We start from the raw sequence: 26,635 nt of genomic DNA, 5'->3' as shown, positions 1-26,635 counted from the left end.
GAAATATTTTATATATATATATATATACACACACACACACACACACACACACACACACACACACACACACACCTAGGATTGACCCCAAGGGTGCTTTTTCACTGAGCCACATCCTCAGCTCTTTTTATTATTTTATTTTGACACAGGGTCTCACTAAATAGCTTAGGGTCTCACTAAGTTGCTGAGGCTGGTTTCAAATTTATAATCCTCCTGCCTCAGCCTCCCAAGTTTCTGGGATAACAGGTGTGCACTACCTCACCTGGCTATATATTTTTTCTTAGGGTCTCACTATGTTGGCCAGTGTGGTCTTGAATTCCTGAACGCAAGTGGTCCTTTCACCTCAAGCCTTCCAAATAGCAGGGACTACAAGTGCATGTCATCATGCCTGGCTGGATAGTTTTAATAACCAAAGACCATTCTGCTCCCCTCTGATCCCATCCTGACTGAGGATATGCCCAATGGCTTCTCTGGTTATAGGAAAGTGTCTTTCTAGATCCCCCTGGGGTCAGAATTCTGGGTGGTTTATTTTTAGGAGCAGGTGGGGGGATTCATGGTTTTCTCTGGGATTCTGGCTAGGTTTGCCACCATCTCCCAGCCCCAAACCTAGCCTTCTCCTTACCCTGGCAACATCCAGGCTGTCTCACTTTTTCTCTCCCAGGCTAAATTGGGAGTGTGAAGCTGCTCTTCTTCCCAATTTAGCATTTGAATTAAAGTGAGAACTGAATGTGGCTGGAAAGCTGACTCCCATCTGTGTGTGAAAGAAGGAAAAGGGGAGCGAGCGTGGGCACCTGCTGGGGGAATCAGAGCAAGGACAGCTTCTGTGTAGCTCAGACATCCATCTTCAGGTACAGGCAAGCAACTCAGCAGAGGGAGCTGAGCTTTGAAGGTTGTTTTTCCAGGCGTGAGAGAATGCTGAAGGGATATCATTCAAACAATCCACGAAAATGTGCTGAATGCTTATTGTGTGTCCAGCTAGATGTTAGAGAAATGGTGGTGAACCAGCTGGACCCATTGCCTATACTTGGCATTCAGTCTGGTGGGGAAATAAGACTTGAAAACAGGCGATAACCAAATAGGTTGATGGGTGCTGTCAGCAGGTGGCAGATGCTTGGAGGGGGCATCTGACAGCTTGGTGATGGGGCAGCGGGTGTATCTGAGTGGAGATTTGCACTGCTCCGGGGAGCTGACCTGGTGAAATAGGAAGGAAAACAAGGGTGCACCTGCAAAGATTTTTGAGTGGGTGTGGCTTCTGCAGAGCCGGGGCTCCTACTGGGTGAGTTGGCTCCAGAGCTTTTATTGCCTCCTCTTCTCCTCTCTACGCTTCTCTCCCTTCTTCCTAGAGAACAAACCAGATGAAGTGACCAGGGCCAGAGAAGTCTGCAGGCACATGAGTGCCTTGTGCTTAGGCTCCAAATAGTCCACATGGGTCCTGGAAGGCTGCAGTCAACTGAGTTGGTCACTTAGAAAGCTGGATCTGATAGGTCCAATATGGACACGGAATATAAGAAATGGCATCTGGATCTCAACATGAGAACCAAGGGGTCAGGAATCGGCTCTGCTTGCTTTAGCTTACCACATCCTCCCCAAGAGGCTGGCTGAGTTGATCTCTGGGGTTTCTTCCTCTTAGTTAATGGGACAGAGTCATGATTGTGGCTGAGATGAGATTGGGTAGAGATCTTGGCAAAGAAAGACCCTATGTTGTAGGGACAGGAAAGAGCTGTCTGGGGAGCCATGCATTTCCCTGTCAGCACTCAAGTTTCCAAATGATAGACATAGCTTAGGGATGCTGGTATAAAACTCGCCATCAATATTTCAAGCAGCATTATTTATTGATCACTCATCTGGCTGGGACAGAAAAACAGTGTAATTAATCAAGGATATAGGGCTGGTGGGGTCAGTTTGGGAGAGAGGTCAGAGAAAGATAGGTCACTGGGAAGCCCCACCCTCAGCCCCTGCAAGAATACTTGGGGATTTCAGAGTTTGGGGACTAGGGACTTAGTATTCTCTTTCAACTCCACAGTACTCTGGATGAAAACAAGGGCAGGGAAGCCTGAAGCAGGTCTCAAGAGGCCATCGTGGCCTAGTCCAGGGAACACTGCAGCCAGGTGAGCTTCCCTTCTCCTGAACCCAACTCCCACTTGAGCCCCTTTTCACTCCTGATCAATAAATAGCTCCATCAGCCTTTCCAGATGTCATTTCAGAAGCTCAGGTTGGAACCCTTGGTCTGTAGGTTTTCCCAGGGTCAGCCTGGCAATTTCCCTGCTCCCTGCTCCAGGGAGGGTACCTGACCCTGGTCACAAAACGGTGCTTTCTAGGTCTGATCACTTCTGGTGGGGAGTTGGCAGAAGGTGTGCACACATGCTGGACTTAGGCAGAGATTTCTTGAGAATCCACAGCCATTTACCTGCAAGAGATACACTTTATCAGCCTCGCACTTCACGCAGAGGAGTAGGAGGCACTCTGTTCACCAGTCTTGAGCATCTGACTGCAGGAGGATTGTCCTTTAGTCTCAGAATCCCACATTGGGAGGAAGCAGCTCCACCTAGTGGCCTTTCCCTTCCTTGCAGTCAGTCCTCTCATCCCTGCCTCTAGCCCACAGGTGGGACAGGCAGGACAGACAGGACCCAAACTGAAACTGATGCCCAGCTCTAAGAATTTGGGGTGCCCTTCTTCTCCTGGCAGGCATAATTCATCACAGAGGAAAAAATTGGGGTATTTGGAATGAAGATGATGCATTGTCTGAAATTTAAGGTAAAGTGGAAGGGTACAGAGGCTTTTGACCTGGAAATAGCTTGTCTATCATGCAGGATGCCACAGATCCCAGGATGCCACCTGGCTCAAAGCCCACAAACCCCTCCCACCTCTGACTGCCTCCTTCCAGGCGGAGCCTGGGCTCTGCTCTGCTAATCAAGTGAGAGCTGGCACAAGCCGATGGAGCTTCTGGCTTTCCTCTGACATCATGGCTTGGAAATCCCATTTTAAACAGGTTCTCTGGGTGTGGGGAGGAGGGGCCTGCTGAAGTGGCTCCAGGCCTGAGGCAGTCCTAGCTTGGGACCTCAGGTGGCTGCATGGACACAGTGCTAGATCCAAGCCCCAGCCCCTATTCCAAAGCTAGTACCTCTCAAAAACCCCTGGTGACCCAGGAAGTGATCTAATACCCTCCACCTGGTTCTGGCCATAAATCTTTGTTTTGACATCTCTTTTCCATTCCTTTGGCCTGGAGAGATCTACTGAGGCAAAAAGGAGAGGAAAGGTAGTTTAAGGGAATGAAGGGACAGCAAAGGGTCACCTAGACCCAGATGTGTCTCATCAGCCCGCCTCCTCCCAGGAACCTTTCCATACCTTCTTTCTGTCACCCTTCAGCTCTCTTCTCCTCCTCTGCACCATGGGGGGCAGGCCCTAGCCCAGAGTTCTGGAAGCCTGAGTGTTTCCATGGCAACAGACCAATGAGCTTGGAAACGCTCCTTTTGACACAAGGAAACTCAGATGTGCCTGGAGAGCCTGGCAATACAGAATTTGGCAATGACCTCCTTAGTCATTGTGGGTACAAACATGTACCTGAGTATGAGCGTGTGTGTGTGTGTGTGTGTGTGTGTGTGTGTGTGTGTGTGTGAGAGAGAGAGAGAGAGAGAGAGAGAGAGAGAGAGAGAGAGAGAGAGAGAAGCAGCTAATGAGATTTAGGTAGGGAGCTTAACCTGGTTTCCTGGCCATATGGTAACTACTAGTATGGGGCCACAGAATCTTACTCCATGAGGATATTTCTAGAATGAATCTCTCCCTGAGTTCAATCCTGGCATCTTCCTATCTCTCTTTTTGGTGGGGGGCAGTTACCATGGATTGAACTCGGGGGTACTCCACCATTGAGCCACATCCTCAGCCCTATTTTGATTTATTTAGAGACAGGGTCTCACTGAGTTGCAGAGCACCTCACTTTTGCTGAGGATGGCTTTGAACTCTGGATCCTCCTGCCTCAGCCTCCTGGGCTGCTGGGATTACAGGTATGTGTCACCATGCCTGGCCTTTCTCTTATTTTGAATAGAGAAAGAGACCAAGTTGCTCAGGGGTCAGTGGTGAAAGGGATGGCCTTCAGAGAGCTGGTTTCTTTTGGAGGAATCTAGGAAAGAAATAAGGGACCTGCCCCCACTATAACCTCAGTTTAGAAGGTTCTTGGTAGCTTGGCTTAAATGTGGTACATGTATGGCTGGGGATATAGCTCAGTGGGTAGAGTGCTTACCTAGTATGCAAAAGGCCCTGGGTTCAATCCTCAGCATCACCAAAAAAAAAAAAAAAGGCAGGTGGACATACCCTGTAATACAAAGAAATCCTTGTGCAGGGTTATTTTGCCAAACCTGGGGAGCCTGGCCTCTATCTCACCCCCAGGTTTGTTTCCTCCATTTTCCTACCACAGGCTGAGCTATTATTTCTCTCTCTGCCCTCTCTCCCTCCAAGCTTTTTTCTTTTGCTAATTTCTCTGCAGTCACAGCGTCTACCATTCTTTCCCTTCTCCTGGGTTTTGGCCTTCCAGGCTCTCTTGCTCAGCCAACTGTGTTTCCCAGGCCCTACAGCCTCTCTTCTCTCTTCCAGCCTAGCCCAGCACTTCAGGGCTCTGTCCTTCTCTTTGCTGATGCTACACTGAGCTCTCCTTAGGTCCTAGCCCAGCCCGTAAGTGTCTTGTTTCCCTTGTTTGTTCCCAAGGCAAAAGGGGCTGGTTCTTCCACAGTCCATCTTCCTGTTCTCTGCCCCTTCCCTCTACCCGCTTCAATATTTCTGACCTTTCCAGACACTGTGACCACATATTCTAGCCCCACCCAGCAGATCCCATGTCCTACCTATCTCCCCTGGGGCTTCACTGGGGTCTCTGTCCTTAGAGCTTACATCTGGCACTTTCTGTGTAACATCAGAGGATCTACTGGAGTCTTGGGACAGGATTTTGAATGAAAAGACAACTCTCACAGGCTGGGCCCTCTTAGATACCTGGCTTTATCTTGAACACCAAAACCAGTTTCTCAGACAGAACCAACCCAAGAGTGTCTCTTCCCTAGAGATCAGTGTTAACTGGGTTCATAGTCTGGCCTTTTTCATTTTCTACCACCCCTCCCCCAAGCTGGGCCTGTTTCTCACTGGGAGTCCTTTCAACCTGTGTACTGGATGGGTCAAGAACAATACAGAGCTACTGTATTTTACATCTTAAATTTCTTTTTCTTTATTGATTTAATTTCAATTTTTTTTGTCATACATGACAGTAGAATGCATTTTGATATATAATACATACATGGAATGTACATACATCAATCATATTGTCTATTCTATTCTGCTGCCCTTCCTATCCTCCCTACTCCTCCCCTCCTCTCCCATCCTTTTTCTCTATCCAATCTAATGTGACACACTTTTTTTTTCTCATTACAACATCATATATGTATTCTGTATAACAATGAGGTTATCCTTTCATCTTCTATGCAACTCCCCTTCTCCCTCTTTTTCCTTCCACCTCTATTCCTTATTTAGTGGTACTCTTCTTCTCATGCTCTTCCTCCCTATCCCATTTTGAGTCACCCCCTTTATATCAGAGAAGATATTTGGCATTTGTTTTTTAGGGATTGGCTAATTTCACTTAGCATAATCTGCTTTAATGCCATCCATTTGCCTGCAAATGCCATGATTTTATTATTTTTTAGTGCTGAGTAATATTCCATTGTGTATAAATGCCACATTTTTTAATCCATTCATTTATTGAAGGGCATCTAGGTTGGTTCCACATTCTAGCTATTGTGAATTGTGCTGCTATTAACATTGATGTGGCTGTGTCCCTGTAGTATGCTCTTCTTAGGTCTTTTGGGTATAGTCCGAGAAGGGGAATAGCTGGGTCAAATGGTGGTTCCATTTCCAGCTTTCCAAGGAATCTCCATACTGCTTTCCAAATTGGCTGCACCAATTTGCAGTCCCACCAGCAATGTATGAGTGTAACTTTTTCCCTGCATCCTCACCAGCACTTATTGTTGTTTGACTTCATAACGGCTGTCATTCTTATTGGAGTGAGATGGTATCTTAGAGTAGTTTTAATTTGCATTTCTCTGATTGCTAGAGATGGTGAGCATTTTTTCATGTATTTGTTGATTGATTTAAATTTCTTTTTAAACATTTTTTTTTTAGTTGTCATGGACCTTTATTTGTATGTGGTATTGAGAACTGAACCCAGTGCCTCACACATGCTAGGCAAGTTCTGTACCACTGAGCTTAAAACTCCAGCCCCATCTTAAATTTCTTTTTTTATTATTTTTATTTTTGGGGGACCAGGGATTGAACTGGGGGCACTCTACCATTGAGCCACATCCCCAGCCCTATTTTGTATTTTATTTAGAGACAGGGCCTCACTGAGTTGCTTAGGACTCATTTTTTTTTAATTTTAATTTTTTTAGTTGTAGATAGACCTTTATTTTTATGTGGTGCTGAGTATTGAACCCAGTGCCTCACATGTGCAAGGCACGTGCTCTACCACTGAGCCACAATCCCATCCCCTAGGACCTTACTTTTGCTGAGACTGGCTTTGAACTCATGATCCTCTTGTCTCAGCCTCCCAAGTCACTGGGATTACAGGTGTGTGCCATTGCTTCCCATGGGTTTTGCTTATTCTCTGTATTCTTATTAGGTCAAAAAACAATGAGCTGGGCTGGGGATGTGGCTCAAGCGGTAGCGCGCTCGCCTGGCATGCGTGCGGCCCGGGTTCGATCCTCAGCACCACATACCAACAAAGATGTTGTGTCCGCCAAATACTAAAAAAATAATAAAAAAAAAAAACCAAAAAAAAAAAAAACCAATGAGCTATGGCCAATGCATGGCATACACTTGTAATTCCAGTGTGCCAGGAGGCTAAAGTAGGATTGTGAGGTCAAAGCCAGCCTTAGCAACATAGTGAGGCCCTAAGCAACTTAGCGAGACTCTGTCTCTTAAAAAAAAATATAAAAAGGGCTGGGGATGTGGTTCCGGGGTTGAGTGCCCCTGGGTTCAATCCCCAATACAAGAGAGAGAGAGAGAGAGAGAGAGAGAGAGAGAGAGAGAGATACACTTTCTTTTAAAAGGTATTTTATGTTTTAAAAGAGCCCTCCTAAGCTTAATGCATGATATATGAAAATATTTCAAAATAACATTTTTACTAGTATGAATGTCATATTAACATTGAAAAACTTAGCAATATATTAGTAAATAGATGTTACCAATTATTTTATTGTTACTTTGTTTCCCAGTATATCATTATTATTTTTTTTTTTAAGAGAGAGTGAGAGAGGAGGGAGAGAGAGAGAGAATTTTTCATATTTATTTTTTTTTAGTTCTCGGCGGACACAACATCTTTGTTGGTATGTGGTGCTGAGGATCGAACCCGGGCCGCACGCATGCCAGGCGAGCGCGCTACCGCTTGAGCCACATCCCCTGCCCCCAGTATATCATTATTAATATGTTCTTGGTGTGGTTTGTTTACTGACAGTTATTACTAGTTATCTTATTTTTAAAAAATATATTTATCTTTTGGTGTAGCTGGAACAACATAATGCATTTTATTTTTATGTGGTGCTGAGGATCAAACCTGTGTCCTGCATGTGCTAGGCGAGCCCTCTACCGCTGAGCCACAGTCCCACCCCAGTTATCTTATTTCTGTAAAATGAACCTCATTGTAAAAAAAAAGCTGGAAGATTAAGGTACATTTGGAAATAAAATTTCAACTTATATATGCTTACAAACAAGGTATAATTACTTTATACCTTGTTTGTAAGCATTTATATTTCTCTAGTGGACAAAATCAATGTTTGGTTATAAATTGAATTTTGAGCTCTGAAGGATAAATTATATATTAACACATTAAAGAATAATATGTCTAATGCAGTGTAGTTTCAGCCACTTAAAACATGTTTTTTTCAAATGTTGATTTTTAATTAAATACTAATTATAAGAACTTAAAGTAAAAGCCTAAATTGATGAGTAAAATGATATTTGAAACCTTAAAAACAACAACAACAACAAAAAAACACAGAGGCCGAAATAAGTGAGGTGCCAGAATTTGGTTTATTGGCTCATCTAGTGCCAAAGGTCCAATGGCACTATCTTTCCAAGGAATTGAGAGTCCCTCTGCTCCTGCATTTCTTTTGTCACAGGTTTCTCTTGGCCCTGATGGAAGCCACAGCAGAAATGGGAGGTGGGGTAGGGTTGGAGCTGGGCTCTGACAGGGGTCTGTTTGGCCTAAGAATGGGACCCTGGGGCAAAGAAGGACCCAGTGGGAAGAGGAAGGAGCCAGCTCAGCGGGGCTTCTGCAGTGACTGGGATCTAGGAAGTCAGGACAGGAGTGGGTGAGGCAAAAAGGATCAAGGATAGAGGGGGAGCAGAGAGGTCCCTTAGAGCCCCATCCTGACCTGGGCTGGGATCCTCTGAGGCTCAGAGACTAGCAGGGAGAGTGAAGAGGGGGAAAGACCAGGGCTGAGAGTGGAAGGAGGTGAGCACTGGAGGGAGAGTCCTTCACCCAAACTGGCTCCAGCTCTAGACCCAGTAAAATAACACTCAACACTCACACACCGAACCCCACCCTCTTTTTTCAGGGGAGACATGTAGCACACAGCCTTACCAGATGCAGCTCTGATCAGGGCATCTCAGTCATTTAAATTCACACAAAACTCATGTCCTTCACTCAAAAGCTGTGTCTAGAAGCCCCATCCAGGTCCCTCAAGGCCTGTCCTATTTGCTCCCTTTCTCCCAGTGCCTTCAGGCCCTTCCTTGGTACATCTGGCTGTGACCTCCCTAACCCTCATCCTGGGGAGAACAGGGGGGCATGTCAGGGCCTCAAAGAAGGGGATGGCCATGGTCTTCAGCAAGGCACTGGGTGGGCAGGACAGGACTGGAGTGGGGAGAAGAGCAGTGTGGGCTGAGGAGCCCTCCCCTCCTTGGGAGCTTAGTGCTCAGCTCTGGGGCCACCTCTACCCACAACCCGCACAGCTGGGCCTCTCTCCTCTTTTCCAAGCCCCCTCCAGAGTGGCCACTGGGTGGGTCTCAGGAACGAGTATCTATCTGAGGGAGCCCCAGAGCCTGAGACACCTAAGCTGGTGGCACAATATAGAGCAGGGGCTAGGGATGTGGCCCTTCCTTGGGCTCCCTCTTTGCTCCGCAGCATGGGGGCATGGGGCCTCAAGCTGAGTCACCCCCGCCAGAGCTCTTCTTCTTAGGCCTGGTCTTTAGTGTCTTGGAAGCCAGTGGCTGTGGAGTGTAGAAGAAGACAGGACTCAGACCAGTGCCACCACCCCTTCTCCACTTCCTCAAGCTCAGCCCACGCTCTCACCTCAGTTTTGGGCACTTTTTTGATGGATTTGACCCTCTTGGGGGCCTTGTCTCCCATGTCATCCTCTGAGGTCTCTGTCCGGGGATCTGTCTGGTTTGTGCTAGACCTTATACTCAGGGCAGCGTCATCAGCTGGTTGGTGGGGAGGAAAGGAGAACAAAGGTCCAGGGTCTCCCACCTGGCTTCCTCCACCCTGTTCCTCCCCCATGGCCCTGACCCCTGCCTGTACCTAAGTCCTCAATGGTGTCTAGAAGGCCACCAGGGGCAGTTCGGAGACGGCCATCAGTTCCCTGCAGAGGCAGTGCATCCTCGTCTCGGATCAGCGTCAGGTCCTGCATGCTGAAGCTCCGGAGCTTCTCTGACAGCACCCCCTGGCCCTAGGGTCACCACCACACACCAAGACAGCAGGGGTGTGGGGGTGGGTTTGAGACAAAGGTCACCATGGTGCTGGCAGCAGCTCCTGGGTTCAGTGCTTTCCCCACACTGTCCTTACCCAGGCTCACTGAGAGGCCGGGTCATACTTTCCCTGTGGTCAGCTGAGGAAACTGTGGCTGGACAGCAGAAGTGACTTGGCTGGACACAGAACTAGGACTGGTAGCCCAAGCTGCTCAAGACCAAAGTCTCTATGGCCTTGAGGATAGGGTGGATGCCAAGGGACTGGCCAGGAGCAGGAGACAAACAAGGTGGGGGTCCTTGAAGTCTAGGCCCACCCCATCTCACCTTGGCAGCAGCTGTGACAGCGGCATTGGCAGCCAGGTTCAGGCCTCTCTTGCCCACTCTCATCATGGTCTCGTAGCTCTTGTCCCGGGCCTGTGTGATGTACTCATCGATCTCCTGAGAGATTTGAAGGGAAGGAGGAAGAGGTCAGGGGTGGGTACTGCTGTGGAGGCCCTGCTCTTTGCTCACTCCAGGAGGCTGGGGCATTGCCAGGTCACTTTAGGTTCTGGAGACCCAAAGGGAGGGCCAGGAATGTATGGCACAGGGTTGTGAGGCTGCAGGTGCAGGGCTGCCTTGGCTTGGGGAGGCTGGGAAGCAAGCTGAATGGGGCCAAACCTTCTCCTTGTTGGACAGTGTTGGGTGCACAAACTTGCGGTAGAGTACGCTGGAGCCCTTGGTGTAAGGGGACAGAAGCCATATCACAAAGGCAATCTTGAGCTCAAAGTAGAAGGGGAACCTGGGGGGACAGAGGCAAGTATAAAGCATGGGGCAGGGTGTCAGGGGGATACGCTAGGCTCAGCAGCAGTGATCTCTGCTTAACCCTGGAAGTTTCCCACCCCTTAGTGCACTGGAGTTCTCATGAGGCTCCCAAGGGGATTAGGAGACTCAGCTGAGAGTTCACAAAAAATGGTAAGATGTGATTTCAGAAGAAATTTACCCAGCAATGGCTCTCCTTGCTCTCTTCTCTCTTCAAGTCCTGCCCTCTCATTCCTATAGAAGACCCCTATTTTTCTGCCCTGGAGTCAAGATCAAGGCAGACTCCCTAACCTTTCAGGTTAATGTCTGTTCCTCACCCCCTTCTCTTCCTGCCCCTTCTATGAAGAGAGCTGGGATGAGTTCTGAATCCCAGTATTTGCAGCTGTGATACACATACACACATACTCACACCTATATATATTTTTTCTTTCTTTTAGTACTGGGGGTTGAATTCAGATGTGGTCTACCACTGAGCTACATCCTTACCCCTTTTTATTTTGAGACAGGGTCTCACAAAGTTGACAAGGCTGGTCTTGAATTTGCGACACTCCAGCTTCAGCCTTCTGAGTCATTGGGAGTACAGGTGTGCACCACCATGACCATCCTCAATTTTCTCAATTAAAAAAAAAATTTTTTTTCCTTAGGTTAGGAGCAGTGGTGTATGCCTGTAATCCCAGTGGCTTGGGAGCTTAAGGCAGGAGGATTGCAAGTCAAATTTAAGACCAGCCTCAGCAACTTAGTAAGACCCTAAGCAACTTAGCAAGACCTTGTCTCATTAAAAAAAAAAGGGGGGGGTGCTGGGGCTAAGTGGATAACTGTTCCTGGGTTCAATCCCTGGTACAAAACAAAAACAAAACAAAACAAACAAACAAACAAAAACACTCCAAGGCTCAAATGATCCTCTTGCCGCAGCCTCCCAAGTAGCTTAGACTACAGGCAGACACACCCAACACTCCTCACTCTTAAGGACTGTTTTCCATTTCCCCCACTGCCAAACTTTTTCAAGAAGACTCCAGTGTCCTCACAAAGCCCTCATTAAAGCCCTCTCCTTCCCTGTGTCAAAAGGATCTAGACTTACCACTATCCTCAATCTTGAAGACATATCTTGTCTAATTACCAATTTTATTAATATTATTGTTCTCAAAAAACAAGGGGCTTATCTATAAATGCTATGGTCTTTCTGTCTCCCACCCCTAGGCAAAACTCTCTTGACTTGCAGAGTACTGTTTTATTAGTTCTCCTTTCCAAGAGGCATTTGCTCATTCAGCATATATTTTTGAGCTCCTGCTGTGACTATGCAGATGATTCAGACATATTCCCTGTTCTCAACTGCACACAGTCTAGAATTACCTGGGAAATGGTTGGAAATACAAGCATCCCATGTCTATAGGATTGGATTCCATGTCTATTTCACAAATAAGGAAGCCAAGGCTTAGAGAGTGATTTGCCTAAGGTCACAGTAAGTATAACAGAAGTAAGGTTCCTAAATTCCACTACGGCTTTGGCTGCCCCCAGAAAGAAATGTGGGGGTTATGTTTTTTTCCCCCCCAGTAGTGGGAATTGAACCCAGGGGCACTCCACCACTGAGGTACATCCCTAGTATTTTTATTTTTTATTTGAGACAGCACTTCACTTAGTTTCCCAGATTGGCCTTGAACTTTAATTCTCCTGCCTCATCCTCCCAATCACTGGGATTACAGATGTATGCCACCACACCCATCTATTTGCTCTTATTCTGCTGATCAAGTCAGACAAGGAGTGAAATATTAAAGACCCCGAGAGACTGTCAGGAGTTGGGGGGACTCCACTGTGGGGTCCAATCTTCTGTCTGTCTGTCTGATGAGAGAAAGAAAGAGGCCTGGGCCCTAAGATGCAGAGAAGGATGCTGGACCTCACCAGGAGAGTACAATGTCCGTCAGCGTCTCAGCTGTAGTGAAGAAGGCAAACACGATCCAGTACATCATCCATTTCACCTGAGGGGACAGAGGGCAGCATTTGCTGGGGCCGAGGGCTAAGGGGTCAGGGACACCTAGGACGCCCCCATCTACAGACTCCTCACACCAGGACTGTGGGAAGGAACACCCAGGAACCCAAATTTGTGGGCCACGCCAAGGCTGGGCAAAAGGAACACCCAGGAACCTCCTTTATCCAGGGCCTTGTTAATGGCCAACAGTGCTGACACAAAGTCACCTCCATTTGTAATATGACCCATTGCCCTTTCCTATCTCTACAGTGTGGGTCCGATAGGGGGTTTAGGTCATCCACTCACATATTCCTTCACGTTTTTGGTCTTCACGGCCTTGTAGGAAGAATAGGCTGGGTACAAGGTGCCAAAGATGAGCCTAGGGAGGCAGGTATAGTTACTGGGCCCCTCTCCCTCCCAGCTCTGCATTGGCCCCTGGGTATAATGGGGAAAAGGTGGAGTCTGGTCAGGGGTTAGGGTCAAAGCTGTCAAGACTCAGGAGATACATAAGCATGGGGAATTCAGCCAGCAAGGGAGATGCCCCTCCCATCCACTGTTCATTTCCTCTTTTGCCCTGGAGGCCCACAAAGACCCAGGAGCCATAGTGTCCAATGTGGTCCCTTTAGTCACGATCCTTGGTTATGGACAAGCATGTCATGAAGAGTGGGGGAGTCCAGTCACTGCCATGGAACTATCTTCCCTCCTTCTGGGCTTCATGCTATTCAACCTATCAGCCCTTACCTTCTACTTCCCTGTTTCAGAGCCAGGCTGGGTAGGACCAGCTTGGCAAAAGAACCTGACACCACCTAACATGATACTCAACCTGGCAGTTAGAGGCACTATTGTGGCCCTGGAGACCAGAGGGCACAGGGTCAGGAGGCCCTGGGAGAAGCAAAGACATTTATTCCCCCATGTCAATTCCTCCAAGATTAGGTTTAGGGAAGGGCCCTAGGCTCAAGGCCTTGGCTGATGATTCCATTACAGGCCACAGACAGGACACAGGTTAGTTAGGAAGAAGAGCAATGCCTCTTGGGGGCTCCTACAGGCCACAGAGAAGCATCTACCCTGAAGGCCACAGAGAGGTAATAAGGCCTGTAGATTCCCTCTGGGTTAGAATGGGGAAAAGCAAATGGGTAAGAGGAAACAAGCACATACATGACAGCATTGAATGAGAAGCCAGTAGGGTGGGGCTGCAGGGATGTCAGTCCCCATGGTGGAGGCTGAGGAGCAGGGTCCTGAGCTAGGACAGGGGTTGGCTGAGGCCCACAAGGAGCTTCCTTGACAACGTGGGGGTTGCCTGATGGAGGCAGATTACTTCCAAACCAGCCTTTGCAGATGGGATGTGGAGTAGAATCCTCAAGGACGAAATTTGGGGTTGTGTGGGTTCAGTTTGGAGTTTAAGGGTGGTGCTAGGGACCTCGCTTCACAATGTGGCTGGCGGGTGAATGAAGGCCTACAAACATCCTTCCCGCAGTGGTTTTCACAACCCCAGGCTGAACACACGCCTCCTTTCCCAGTTACCTCCTACACTTTGTCCTCCAAGCATCTCTGCTTCCCCTCACCCAGTCTTCCTTCCTGGGGCCTTTGGGGCAGGTGTCCTCATCCTCAGTCTCCAGGCAGTGAAAGCGGGAGGAGGGCGGGAGCCCTCTGGGAGGCCCAGGGAAACGGCCATGGCTCCTGAGCTATGGAATGATGAGGCCCTGCCTCGCTCCCCACTCTGTCCTACTCTCCTCTTTACCCAGGGAGAGGAGGCCTCGTTGGAGGGGTTTTTCCAGCCCAGATCTGGAGGTGGAAAAGAAACGTGCCCACCTCCCCTTACAAATCAGCCGCTGCTTAGCCCCTAGGATGGGGGAGGGCACAGGAGCAGGGCAATTAAAAATGAAAAAAGGTTATGAAAAAATAATGTGGGTGAGGTCCCTGGGAATTCAGGCCTGCTAACTCCCCTAGTGTCCCCTTTCCAGTCCTGGGTCCTACATCTCTGGGGACCCCAAACAGAAACGATGTGCCTTTAGATGACTGTTGCATGAAGCCCTGGGATAGTCCATTCCGGGGATTTAATATCCCCGCCCTCCATCACTGGCCCCCATAGCCCCCAACCCGGGCTCGCCCTGCCGCCGCCTCCGCACTCACACCACCAGGCGAGAGATGATCCAGGACACCATGGCTGGGCCGGGCGCTGTGTGGGGCGGGGACCCGGCCCGGGTCGAGGATGCAGCTGTCTGAGGCCGAGCGGCCGCAGCAGCAGGAGCTGCAGTAGCAGCAGCAGCCGCCGCGGGGGCAGCGGAGCTCGGAGCTGCCACTGTTAAAGGGGAGGTCCCTGCCGCAGCGGCGGACCGTGGGCGGTGGCGGCTCTTAAAGGGGAGGCCGCAACAGCGGCGGCGCGCCCCTCTAGCACCTGCTGTGGCTGGGCATGCGCCTTCACCCTCTATGCCTTGCCTCTCTCTTAACCGCTTGTTCACCTTTCTAGGGCCTTCAGACCTGTGGCCGCGCTCCTGCAGGCCTTCTTGATTCCAACCTGATAACAAAGTCCTTTCCCTGCCCACATCAGGCTGAGGATTTACTCATAACAAGGAATAACAACTATGATTTGTTGAGTGTTTATTGTGAGGCAGGCCCTGTCCTGAGAGCTTCACATGCACTATTTATCGAATCCTCCAAACACCTTAGAAGTTATATTTATCTTAATTTTTAAGATAACGACCTGGAAAGTTCAGGAATATTTAATAAATTGCCAAGGGTCACAAAACCACTGAGTCACACGGCTGAGATATGAACCCAGGCAGTTTACTTCAAACTGACTACATAACCTCAACTGCTGACTAGCGAATGCTCCTTCCCCATTACAGGCAGCGTAAAGACATTCACCTGAGCTCCTGAAGTCAGAGACACAACCACACCTGTCCACCCCACCCCTTCTCCACAATCACCAATCTCTAGTTCAAAAAGGCCCTGCCTGAGCTATCTGTTTTCCCAGGTTGTCAGTAAGCTTTGCAGGGGAAAAGAGCAGGGGCTGGAGAGATGTGAGCCTTAAATTTCAAACAGGGGCTGGGAGAGGTACCTGGGTCCCAGATCAGTGATGAGTCCAGGGGCTGCAGTTCCACCCCCATCAGTAAGCACTGAGGGCAGTGTATGTCCTAATTCTGAAGACATTTATATCCAGAATGTAGGCTAGCCTGCCTCCTGATTTTCACCAAAGCAGCCAACTTCAATGCACCCCCAATTGCTCTCCTTTCCTGTTCCATTTTAAAGTTTTGTCATTTCTTTACCCTTTATGTCGAGGTGTAATCCTTCTGTTGACCACAACATGAACCTGTACCCATCCAGACTGAATGGACATGCTGAGTTCTATATTCAAATAGAGTTATGGTCTTGTTCAAACTTAGTATCCTTGAACTATGATATATTTCAACCTGGTAATTCCATTCCCCGGCTAAAACGTTCCAGAGAAGCAGCCTCTAATGACCCCTCTTGTTATTCTTTACAACTTCCCCTCTAAAAGGCCTCTACTAATTGGAATGCAGTCTGTCCTTACCACTCAAGCCTCTTTGTTGTTTAGTAAACAAACAAAAATAAATCTCAGTTGGGCCATTCTTCCCAGACATTCTGCCTAGGAAGGTAAGACTCCACTGTTCACAGAGCATAAACTAGGAAAATCCCTCTCTCTATCCACCCTCTAACTCAAGTGGCTCCTTGCCTTTTAGCCCCAAACCACACTGACTTCACCCTGGCACTTTTCCTTTCTCCCAAATGGCAATAAGTTCAGGAAGCAAAGAGCAGTAATCAGGTGCAGTGCAATAATAACAAAAACCTGGAAATGAAAACCCACCTCTAAACCAGCCCTCAATATGGCCTTGACTTTAAAAGGGTTGGTCCACAGGAAGAATTTAGTCCACTCCAAACAGATTTGTTAGATTTTTAATAAGAACATGGAAATCCCAATCAGCCCTTCGACAAAATTAAAATACAGAAAGTGAAATTAAAAGTATTCTACAGTAAATGACTTTTATTAAAAAAAAAAAAGTAATTGTGAACATATAAACAAGCCTGCAGGGCACTACAGTACAGCTGGAAAGAGATACATTTCCCAATGTACCTATGGGCCAATGAATTCCATCATTTTCAAATAAATTTTTAATAAAAACTCCACTGAGTTGGAAAGTTTTGCTGAAAATATTTCAGGACAAAAACCCAAAAAACAAAAACCTTCATGTTGGAAATCAAACTTTCCTTAGCATTTGTAAATAAGGAGTCCCAAGGGAACGCTGGTAATAGGTGAAAATGGTTCCTGGAGTCACCAGTGTGTATATGTGGGGACACACCACAGCTCAGACATGACAAAGTTCTTTCTCAGATGACTGTTCCCTCAAGATAAGACTGAGAGGGGAGAGGGAGAAACTAAAAGAATTCTAAAAAGCCAATTCTTTTAAATTCTGCTTTGGCTAATTTTGTGCTATAATGGGCAACTGATTTCTAAAAATCATATTTCTTCAAAGAGTTTTATCGAAAGGAAGACTAAATGTAATGTGCCTTTCCTCATAATCCAGGAAAACAACTGTGGTATTTCAAAAATTCTAAAAATATCTACTTTCATGAAATAGTAACTATTTCACTACAAACCTATTTTTCACTAAATACACACATTTCCTAATCCTGGAGCCTCCTGGGAAAAGCAGTGGGTTCTCCCTGGGTCCTGTAAGACTCCAGTGTTCATGGGAGAGTGTGGGGAAGAGCTGTACCCCATCTCCTGGGGCAGGCCATGTCAGAGGTCATGTGCAGAGACAGTCAGGCTTCCACCAGGCATATTTAAGCAGTCACCCCTACTTGTACCAGTTACATGATTCCCTCTACCTCCAAACACATCCCCACTTACTGAGGCACAAGAGGAAAAGAAAAAGTGTGCCCACATTCCTGGATTCCATGATCTCAAGTCAGAGAATAATGCAGGAAAGCCTAGCGATGTTCAGGCAATCCGGGTTCCCAAAAGGCCACTGGCTGGGGATGTGGCACCCTTGGCTTGGAGTCAGAAACTGTGTGTGTGAACAGTGCGACTTTCCTGTGTCAACCTTCAGTGTTGAGGCAGCGTAGAAAGAGTGGCTGGAGAGTTTGTAATACTGACCACACTGGCTCCAGGTGAAGGGCCTCTGCTCCAGCAGAGAACCCTGTGGTTCCCTGTAAGTGTTGAGTGAAAAGACCTGCTTCACAAGGGAGCTTGGAATTTCTCCGTGCCTAAGACCTTGCCAGTTTGGATTCATGAGCCTTGAGGGTACCAACAGCATCTTTCACTGCATGGTAAATGATGTTCTTCACCTGGAGAGTAATTAGCACTGTCAGTTGAATGCAGCTCCATTTTGTGTTCCACAAACACAAATGTAAAGTTCTACTCTGATTCTAAGCCAACTGGTGAAGAAATGACTGCATGCTTCCTAAATCACTCCCCACCAGGATTTATAAATTGTGCACAATGTAAGTTTTCCATGTATTCATTTTCCTTGCATTACCAGGGACTGAACACCCTGTAGCTACCCTCTGCCCTTTCTATTTTGAGACAGTCTTTCGAGGCTAGCCTCCAACTGGTAATCCTAACTCAGCCTCCCAAATCACCAGGATTATAGGTGTGTGCCACCAAACCCAGCTACAGGTCTGTATTTAAGAAAGAATGATACAGTCACTTGAAAGGCTATACAATCACCATTATCTATGTGCTGGGTACTATTACTAAGTTATTTATATGGATTTTAATTTAATCCTTGCCATAATCCTATGAGGTAGATTAATATCTATTATCATCTCCATTTTATAGGTGAGAAACTGAGGAAATACAGGTTCTAAGGTAAAGAATCTTGCCAAAGTCCTAAAGCTAATAAGGATGCAATGAACAGTGGAAGGGGAAGGGGGAAAATAACTTATAATGCTGTTTAGTTTTGTACTATTGGTATGTTGAATTTTTTTTTTTTTGTACTGGGGATTGAACCTAGGGTGTTTAACCACTGAGCCACATCCCCAGCCCTTTTTTGTATTTTACTTAGAGACAGGATCTCACTGAGTTGCTTAGTGCCTTGGCATTGCTGAGACTGGCTTTGAACTCATGACCCTCCTATCTCAGACTCCTGAGCCACGGGGATACAGGCATGTGCCACCAAGCCTGGCTCCTTTATATCTATTTTTCTTAGTTGTAGTTGGACAACACCCTTTATTTTATTTATTATTTATTATTTATTATTAATTAATTAATTAATTAATTAATTAATTATGTGGTGCTGAGGATCGAACTCAGCACCTCCCATGTGCTAAGGCGAGCATTCTACCCCTGAGTCAAAATCCCAATCCTATATGTATTTTTTAATTTGTCTAAAAGGAACAAGTGTTACATGTGAAGTTGGAAGACACAATTAAAAAGTTATTAAAATAAAGCAAAAAGGCAAGCACAATAGTACATGCCTGAAATCTCAGAGGCTGAGGCAGGAGGATTTAAAATTCAAAGCCAGCCTCAACAACTTAGTAAGGCCCTAAGCAACTCAGTGAGAGAGACCATGTCTCTAAATAAAATATAAAAAAGGGCTGTGTTGTTGTTTGTTGTTGTTCAATGATTAAACACCAATGGGTTCAATCCCCAGTACCAAAAATAAAAAAAGGAAGCAAGCAAGCAAGCAAGCTAAAGACAGTTTTTTTTTTTTTTTTTTTTGGGGAGGATACCAGGGATTGAATTCAGGGGCTAAGTGCCTCCCCATTACTGAGGCTGGTTTTGAACTTGTGATCCTCCATCCAGGCTCAGCCCCTCGAGTTGCTGGGATTACAGGTGTGCACCACCTCACCCAGCTTAAAGACAGTTTTTTAAAAAGGAATGATATGATGATTGTGGTTATCTCCTTTTTTTTGGTGGTGTTGGAGATCAAACCCAGGGCCTTGTGCATGTGAGGCAAACACTCTCCCAAGTGAGCTATATCCCTAGCCCCAAGACTGTGGTTATCTCTATGGAGGGAAAATGGAGAAATGGAAAGGGGAAGAATACATTCAACAATGTGACTGTTGTAGGTTGTATATATATATAATATCATTTCATAAAACATAAGGGGCACTTTGTAGTGGGCACACAAATCTCCCTTATGCTAGTCTCTATTAATTTTTTTATTACTTCAATAAATATTTACTGAGTACCTACTATGTGCCAGCCATCATGCTAAGGACAGCAGTGAATAAAATAGCAAAGCCAGGTGTGGTGGTGTACACCTGTAATCTCAGCTACTTGGGAGGCTGAGTCAGGAGGATAACAAATTTGTGTCTAGCCTGGGCAATTTAGCCAGACCCTATCTCAAAATAAAAATAAGAGCTGGAAATGTAGCTCAGTGGTAGAGTACTTATTACTTAGCATGTGCGAGGCTCTAGGTTCAATGCCTAGTACCGCAAAAACAAACAAAACGGTAAAATTCCTGCCTTCACAGAGCTTAAATAACTTACATTTGAGAAGGAATAGTGACAAACAGATAAAGTATATACCATATATGATGAAAACTACTACAGAAGAAACTGAGACAATAGAAGGGGATTGGAGTGGTGAAGCAGAAATCAATATAAAAAATAAAGCAAACAGGAGGGCACAATAGTGCCCAACAGGGTTCAAGAAAGGCCTTACAGATAAGGTGATATGTTATAAGTAGAGACTGAGGTGATATCTGAAATACGTATGTTTGAATATTTGTATTATATCTATAATACTAATGTGATTATACTTTGTGTAATAATTTAATGGTTGAAATGTTCCTTGAATTTTTTCCCCTGGTACTAGGGATGGAACCCAGGAGCACACTGCCACTAAGCTACACCCCCAGACCTTTTTAATGTTTTATTTTTAGACAGGGTGTTGTTAAGTTGCCCATGCTGGCCTTCAATTTACAATCTTCCTATCTCAGCCTCCTGAATGGCTAGATTACAGGTATGTCCATCACCCAGCTGATGTGTTTCAAATATTGAAAAATGAAAAGCAGATCAAGCTCAGAGTTGAAGGTGATTAAACCTACCAGCAATTAAACAACAACAACACAACAACAACAAAATTTCTTCCAACCTGATTTGTCATCAACCAAAGAAGACAGAAATGAAACAGGCATAACAGAAGAAGAGGCCAGAAGTGAAAGACGGGGAGAGTGTATATTCAAACTATTAAAACTTCTTCTGCATGGAGAATCCTGTTTCTTTATTCTTTTTGTTCCTAAAGTGAATTAATAATGAAATTGTCCTTAAAATTCGAATCCATTTCAAGACTACAAAAATCCTAATCTGAACATCCAGTTTAATTATACAAGGGGAAAACAATTTTCACCCCTACAAATGCAATTCTCAGGGATAGGAACTGCAATCCCTAGGACAGCTATAACAATTTGAATCTGCACAGAACTTTGCTATAAGGAACAGTTTTAGGTTCTCTCTTCTTTACACTGCCTTAGTGCTGACCAGGGAGGTGTGTCTAAGTCAGTTACCTAAAGTTCAAAACACTATACCTGGGCTGGACTGTGGTTTAGTGGTAGAGTGCTTGCCTACCATGTGTAAAGCACTGGGTTTGATCCTCAGCATCACATAAAAATAAATGAATAAAATAAAGGTATTATGTCCATCTATGACTCAAAAAAAAAACCCAAAAAACAAAAAAACAAAGAAACATTATACATTCCAAGGGTAGAGAAACAGGGGCTGTCATGCTGGAAATGAGGTTTTTTTTGGGGGGCATGGGGGAGGTAGTGGGATTGAACTCAGGGGCACTTTACCACTAAGTCTCATCCCCAGCCCTTTTCATGATGAGATAGGATCTCATTAAGTTGCTGAGGGTGGCCTTTTGATCCTCCTGCCTCAGTCTCTCGAGCCACTGGGATTATAGACATGTGGCACCATGCCCAGCTGGAAATGATTAGGTTAAAAGATGATTAGGTTAAGAGCACAACTGAAGAGAACTGAGGACTGATAAGGTGTTTCTGAAAGGAAGACTCCATAGGTTGAGGTGGAATTCCCTGAGTCATTCTTCCTCCTATCAGACAACTAAAGAATACCCTCAGAGAGGAGAATGTGCCTTCTGTGTAAGTATGTGAGCATGTGATGAAATGACAGTGTGAGATGAAGGAGAAGTTATTTACCTGCAGTTTATCCTCATGATTTGTATGAGTGTTGGAGAGATGCCTGAATTCCTGAGTCAGGCGGAAACAGTGCTTCACGTGTTCTGGAGATACAAAGTCTTCTGCTACTTTTATGCAACTGTATAGATTGTGAACCTGGGGGCAGTGATAGGGGTGGGGGAGTACAGAGGTAAAACATCAGACATTAGAGATCAATAACTCATGGAAAATGTCTATGATAACAAAACATCCACATAATATATCCATTCCCTGCCTTTTTTTTTTTTTTTTCCTTTTCTTTTTTGGAGACTCTTACGATGCTCAGGCTTGCCTTAAACTCCTGGGCTCAAGTGACCCTCTGACCCCAGCCTCCTGAGCAGCTGGGACCACCACATCTAGTTCTTAATTTTGATAATAAAAATACAGAGACATTGTAAGTGCAAACATAAAATTATAAATAAAAATGTTTGCTGAGTATGATGGTGGTACATGTCTGTAATTACAGATACTCGAGACCAGTGTGGGCAACTTAACAAGAGCCTGTCTCAAAATAAAAAATAAAAGGTCTGGGGATATACCTTATGGGTAAAGAACCTCTTGGTTTGACCCCTTTGTTTTAAAACAAAAATTTTAAAACAAAGGAGCTAGAGACTCAGTTCAGTAGTAGAGAGCCTGCATAGTATGTGTGCAGCCCTGGGTTTAATCCCCAGCACTGAGGAGGGGTCAGGGGAAGAAAAAGTCAGAAAATTTTGAAATAAGACTTAAAATTACAAGGAATCTTATTTATGAGCTGCTCAGAGCAGATTAAAAAGTGTGTTGACAATACAATTTGCAAATTAACTATCAACAGGCATAAAAATACTAATCAAGACAATTGCATACATATCTTTGGACACAAGAGGACCATATATTTTCTAATCTTACTTTCAAAATTAAGTCCTTTTGAAAGAGATTAATCCCACATTATCTGCAATCTCATTGTTTCAGATGAGTTCCTTTACAATTAATTTTGGACAATGCAAGTCTTAACCTCTCCCTCCAATACTGGGGAATAGAATCCAGGGCCTCACAAATGTGAGGCAAGTGCTGAACCACTAAGCTACATCCCCAGTCCTTTATTTTTTGAGTTATTTATTTTGAGACAGGATCTAGCTGAGTTTCTCAGGCTGGCTTAAAACTTTCAATCCTTTTGCCTTAACCTCCTGAGTAGCTGGGATTATCAGGCATGCACCACTGTGTCTGGCAACAATGCTGGTTTTATTTCTGCCACATAAAGTCAAATTTCTCATCATAATCTAACAGTGACCTTTCTTCCAAGCCTCACTTATCTGCCCTACTCCAGACACCCTATATTGCATTCCCTACTACCCACTAGGTATTTGCCTCTTAAAAATACCTGTAGCAATCAATCTCTAAAATAATCCCAACCTTCTGGTAGTCACAGCCTTCATACCTTTGTGTATGTAGTACTCTCATAAATAATAAGATTAGTCTGTGACCAATATAATGGAACAGATCTGTTGTAATCTGTTCCTGTACACTCCTGGGTGGCATTTTACCATATTGATAAACTACAACTGGATTGTACATTTACCTACTGATGAATATTAGGGTAATTTCCAATTTTGACAACTCTGAATAAAACTTCTGTGAGTACAGGCATACAAATCTTTTTGTGGGCATATGCTTTCAAAAATTAATACCTAAGGATGCAAATTAACTAACATCAACAGGTATAAAAATACTAATCAAGCCAATTGCATACATATCTTTGGACACAAGAGGACCATATATTTTCTAATCTTACTTCCAAAATTCAGTCCTTTTGAAAGAAAGAATGAATGTTGGCTGTCTATACTACTGCCCATTAATCACCCACTAGCTCTCTGTTATCAAAGGAACTATCACAGTATCATTGTGCTTATGTTCACATACCTATGAAAATAAATAAAATTATAAGAAAATTAAAAAGCAAAATATGGTGGTATGGTGAAGCAATCAGTCGAATTTTGCCATTTATCTCTCTTGCCAGATTAGAAAGAGAAGCAGACATAAAAAAGCCCATGGAGCTGTAGAGCCCAACCCCAATTTAGAAAATACCTGGTGTGGGGCTCCTGCAGGTATGAAGACAGCATCACCCAGGAACTGCACAATGGCCCAGCCTTGCACACCATATTCCTCATAGAGACGCTTACGGAGAGTCTGGTCCAGGTACCAACTTTGGTCATGAATTGGGTCATGATCGGGGGGATTCTCTTGGCCTTGTTCTTCTCCAACCTGAAGCCATGATCAAAATGCAAAAATAGAAAGATTAATAGTCACTTATTGGGGCTGGGGATGTGGCTCAAGAGGCAACGCACTCGCCTGGCATGCGTGGGGGGCTGGGTTCAGCACCACATAAAAATAAAATAAAGATGTTATGGCCACCAAAAACTGAAAAATTAAAAAAAAAAATTCTCGGGCTGGGGATGTGGCTCAAGCGGTAGCGTGCTCGCCTGGTATGCGTGCGACCCGGGTTCGATCCTCAGCACCACATACCAACAAAGATGTTGTGTCCGCCGAGAACTGAAAAATAAATATTAAAAATTCTCTCTCACTCTCTCTTAAAAAAAAAAAAAAAAACTGAGCTTTAAAAAAAAAAATTCTCTGTCTCCTCTCTCTCTCTCTTTAAAAATTAGTCACTTAGTCATAGTTTTATTTTCTGTGATTCTAGCTATCCACAATCAGTCATGGTCTAAAAATATTAAATGAAAAATTCCAGAAATAGCTGGGTACAGTGGTGTACACCTGTAATCCCAGTGGCTCTGGAAGCTGAGGCAGGAGGATCTCAAGTTCAAAGCCAGTCTCAGCAAAAGTAAGGTCCTAAGCAAGTCACTGAGAACCTGTCTCTAAACAAAATAAAACAGGGCTGGTAGTCAAGTGCCCCTGAATCTAAGTCCTAGTACCAATCAATCCAGAAATAATTCATAAGTTTTAAATAGTGTGCTGTTGTGAGTATTGTGTGATGAAATCCACAGCTCCATGCCACCTTGAACATGAATCATCACTTTGTCCAGAGTATGAATGTTGGCTGTCTATACTACTGCCCATTAATCACCCACTAGCTCTCTGTTTTCAAAGGAACTATCTATCACAGTATCACCATGCTTGTGTTCACATACCCTTAATTTTATTTATTTTACCTAATAATCACCCAAAGTTCAAAAGCAGTGATGCTGCCATTCTGATATGGCAGAGAAGCCATAAAGTGAAAAGGTAAAGTACAATTAGATGCCAGGTGTGGCGTTACATGCCTATAATCCCAGCTACCTGAGAAGCCAAGGCTGGATGATCCCAAGTTACTGGCCAGCCTTAGTAACTTAGAGAGAGTCTAACTCAAAATTAAAAAATTAAATATAGTACGTTGTTATACTCTTTTATTTTATGATGAGTTATTGTTAATCTCTTACTGTGCCTTGTTTGTAAATTAAACTTTATCATATATATGTATGTATAGGCAAAAACAAAAATATATAAAGGGTCTGGTACTATTTGTGGTTTCAAGTGAGGGTCTTTGAATGTTTTCCCTTTGGATAAGGGGAAACTACTGTAAGTACATTTTTTGTTGTTGTTGTTGACACTAGGAATTGAACTCAGGGCCTTGTGCACACTAAACAATACTCTAGTGCTGTGCTTTATCACCACCCTCATTCATTCATTCTTTCTTCCTTCCCTTTTTTTTGGAGACAGGGTCTGGCTAAATTGCCCAGCCTGGCCTTGAACTTGCCATTCTCCTGTCTCAGCCTCCCAAATAGCTGGGATTTCAGATGTGCATCATTGTGCTGTCATACATAAAAATCAGTAACAGCATAAATTCAACTTGCTACATTAGTGTTTATGGCAAAGCCCAAAGTTTCTAGTTTACTCTATTCAATATGCTTGAAGTCTGACTCAGATTTTCTGGTTATTCTGATAAGACGTACATGGCCACTAGGTCTTTAATACCTAGGGACTCCACATGAAAAATCTTGGACAGGTTGTCTCAAGTCTCTACACTCTTTTTAGTTTATTTATTTATTTATTTTGGTGCTGGGGATCAAACCCAGGGCCTTTGCATGCAAGGCAAGCACTCTAACAACTGAGTTATATCCGCAGCCCCTCTAGACTCTTAATTTGAGAGTTGGGAGCACATTTCACCAAGAGGCATACCTTTCGAAGCAGCTCCCGGATCTTCTCTGCATCCTTGGCTGCATAGATGTGCCATAAAGCGCCTGGCTTCTCTTTTCCATCATGGATCCTTTGCTTCGTCACCTCATCAGCATCCCCCTCATCAATTGTCTTGAGTACCTCTGAAACGAGCAAAATGACAATTTCAATGTAACTAGTCATTTCAGTATTTCTGAGTGAAATAAAATGTCCAAATCAAACAAGTTTGGTCTTTTCTCTATCTCTCTGGAGTTATATAGCAAAGAATCAAAACTCATGAGCTGGGCACAGTGGCACATGCCTATAATTCCAGTGACTCTGAAGGTCGACTCAGGAGGATCTCAAGTTTAAGGCCAGTCTCAGCAATTTAGCAAAACACTATCTCAAAAATAAAAAATTAAATCAGACACAGTGGCACATGCCTGTACAATGCCTATAATCCCAATAGCTCGGGAGGCTGAGGCAAGAGGATCGAAAGTTCAAAGCCAGCCTCAGCAATTTAGCGAGGCCCTAAACAACTTAAAGTGAGATCCTGTCTCTAAAGAAAATACAAAGAAGGAGTAGGGATGTGGTTCAGTGTTTAAGCACCCCTGGGTCAAATCCCTGGTACCAAAACAAACAAACAAACAAACAACAACAAAAAGGACTGGGAATGTAGTTCAGTGGTAAAGTGCCCCTGGGTTCAATCCCCAGCACCAAAAATAGAAAGATAGAGAGATTGGACTTGGAATGTAGCCCAGTGGTAAAGCACCCCTGGGCTTAATCCCCAGTATCCCCTTCTTCCACCAAAAAGAAATAGCAAAATTTGTATTGGTCTAAGCTCCCTACACACAGGGAAGAATAACTCTAAACCTTCTTTACTTAAGAGAGACTCAAT

At 44.9% G+C, this 26,635-nt stretch overlaps 2 protein-coding genes and 1 long non-coding RNA gene across 7 annotated transcripts in view; all 3 read right to left on the bottom strand.

Annotated features, from left to right (window-relative positions):
* Positions 1 to 1,806: 1,806 nt before the first annotated feature.
* On the bottom strand, positions 1,807 to 3,659 carry LOC120885805 (uncharacterized). Its single transcript, XR_005728532.2, has 2 exons — positions 3,343 to 3,659; positions 1,807 to 2,404 (listed from the first exon to the last, which is right to left on the bottom strand). It is a non-coding gene; the product is annotated as an uncharacterized LOC120885805 (long non-coding RNA).
* A 4,377-nt stretch (positions 3,660 to 8,036) lies between these two features.
* Reep2 (receptor accessory protein 2) lies at positions 8,037 to 14,830 on the bottom strand. Of its 3 annotated transcripts, none has more exons than XM_013359573.4 (8): positions 14,603 to 14,830; positions 12,779 to 12,907; positions 12,406 to 12,482; positions 10,369 to 10,489; positions 10,036 to 10,149; positions 9,545 to 9,692; positions 9,317 to 9,447; positions 8,037 to 9,234 (listed from the first exon to the last, which is right to left on the bottom strand). In XM_013359573.4, exons 2-8 carry the CDS (start codon positions 12,899 to 12,901, stop codon positions 9,166 to 9,168), a joined length of 783 nt encoding a protein of 260 aa, XP_013215027.1. In that variant the 5' UTR covers positions 12,902 to 12,907; positions 14,603 to 14,830; the 3' UTR covers positions 8,037 to 9,165. The 3 variants fall into 3 exon arrangements, with proteins under 3 accessions (XP_013215027.1, XP_005327311.1, XP_077902043.1); XM_005327254.5 differs by having other exon boundaries at positions 12,779 to 12,851; positions 14,603 to 14,825; XM_078045917.1 differs by lacking the exon at positions 14,603 to 14,830 and having other exon boundaries at positions 12,779 to 13,983.
* Positions 14,831 to 16,373: 1,543 nt separating this feature from the next.
* Positions 16,374 to 26,635, bottom strand: part of Kdm3b (lysine demethylase 3B) — a 77,837-nt gene continuing 67,575 nt past the window's right edge. For 2 of the 3 annotated variants that reach the window (XM_078045836.1, XM_078045842.1), the window contains 4 exons: positions 25,762 to 25,901; positions 23,674 to 23,850; positions 21,595 to 21,729; positions 16,374 to 17,779 (listed from right to left, as the gene is read on the bottom strand). In XM_078045836.1, the coding sequence (XP_077901962.1) occupies positions 17,699 to 17,779; positions 21,595 to 21,729; positions 23,674 to 23,850; positions 25,762 to 25,901 (533 nt within the window). In that variant the 3' untranslated portion in view covers positions 16,374 to 17,698. Of the gene's footprint in view, positions 17,780 to 17,955; positions 20,679 to 21,594; positions 21,730 to 23,673; positions 23,851 to 25,761; positions 25,902 to 26,635 lie in introns of those variants that run through there. The other variant, XM_078045838.1, reaches the window with a different exon arrangement.

The sequence above is a fragment of the Ictidomys tridecemlineatus genome, chromosome 1, assembly GCF_052094955.1.
Source record: "Ictidomys tridecemlineatus isolate mIctTri1 chromosome 1, mIctTri1.hap1, whole genome shotgun sequence".
Taxonomy (NCBI): Eukaryota; Metazoa; Chordata; class Mammalia; order Rodentia; family Sciuridae; genus Ictidomys; species Ictidomys tridecemlineatus.
The sequence above is the reverse complement of the archived record's forward strand: the minus strand, read 5'-3'. Positions and strand labels throughout refer to the sequence as shown.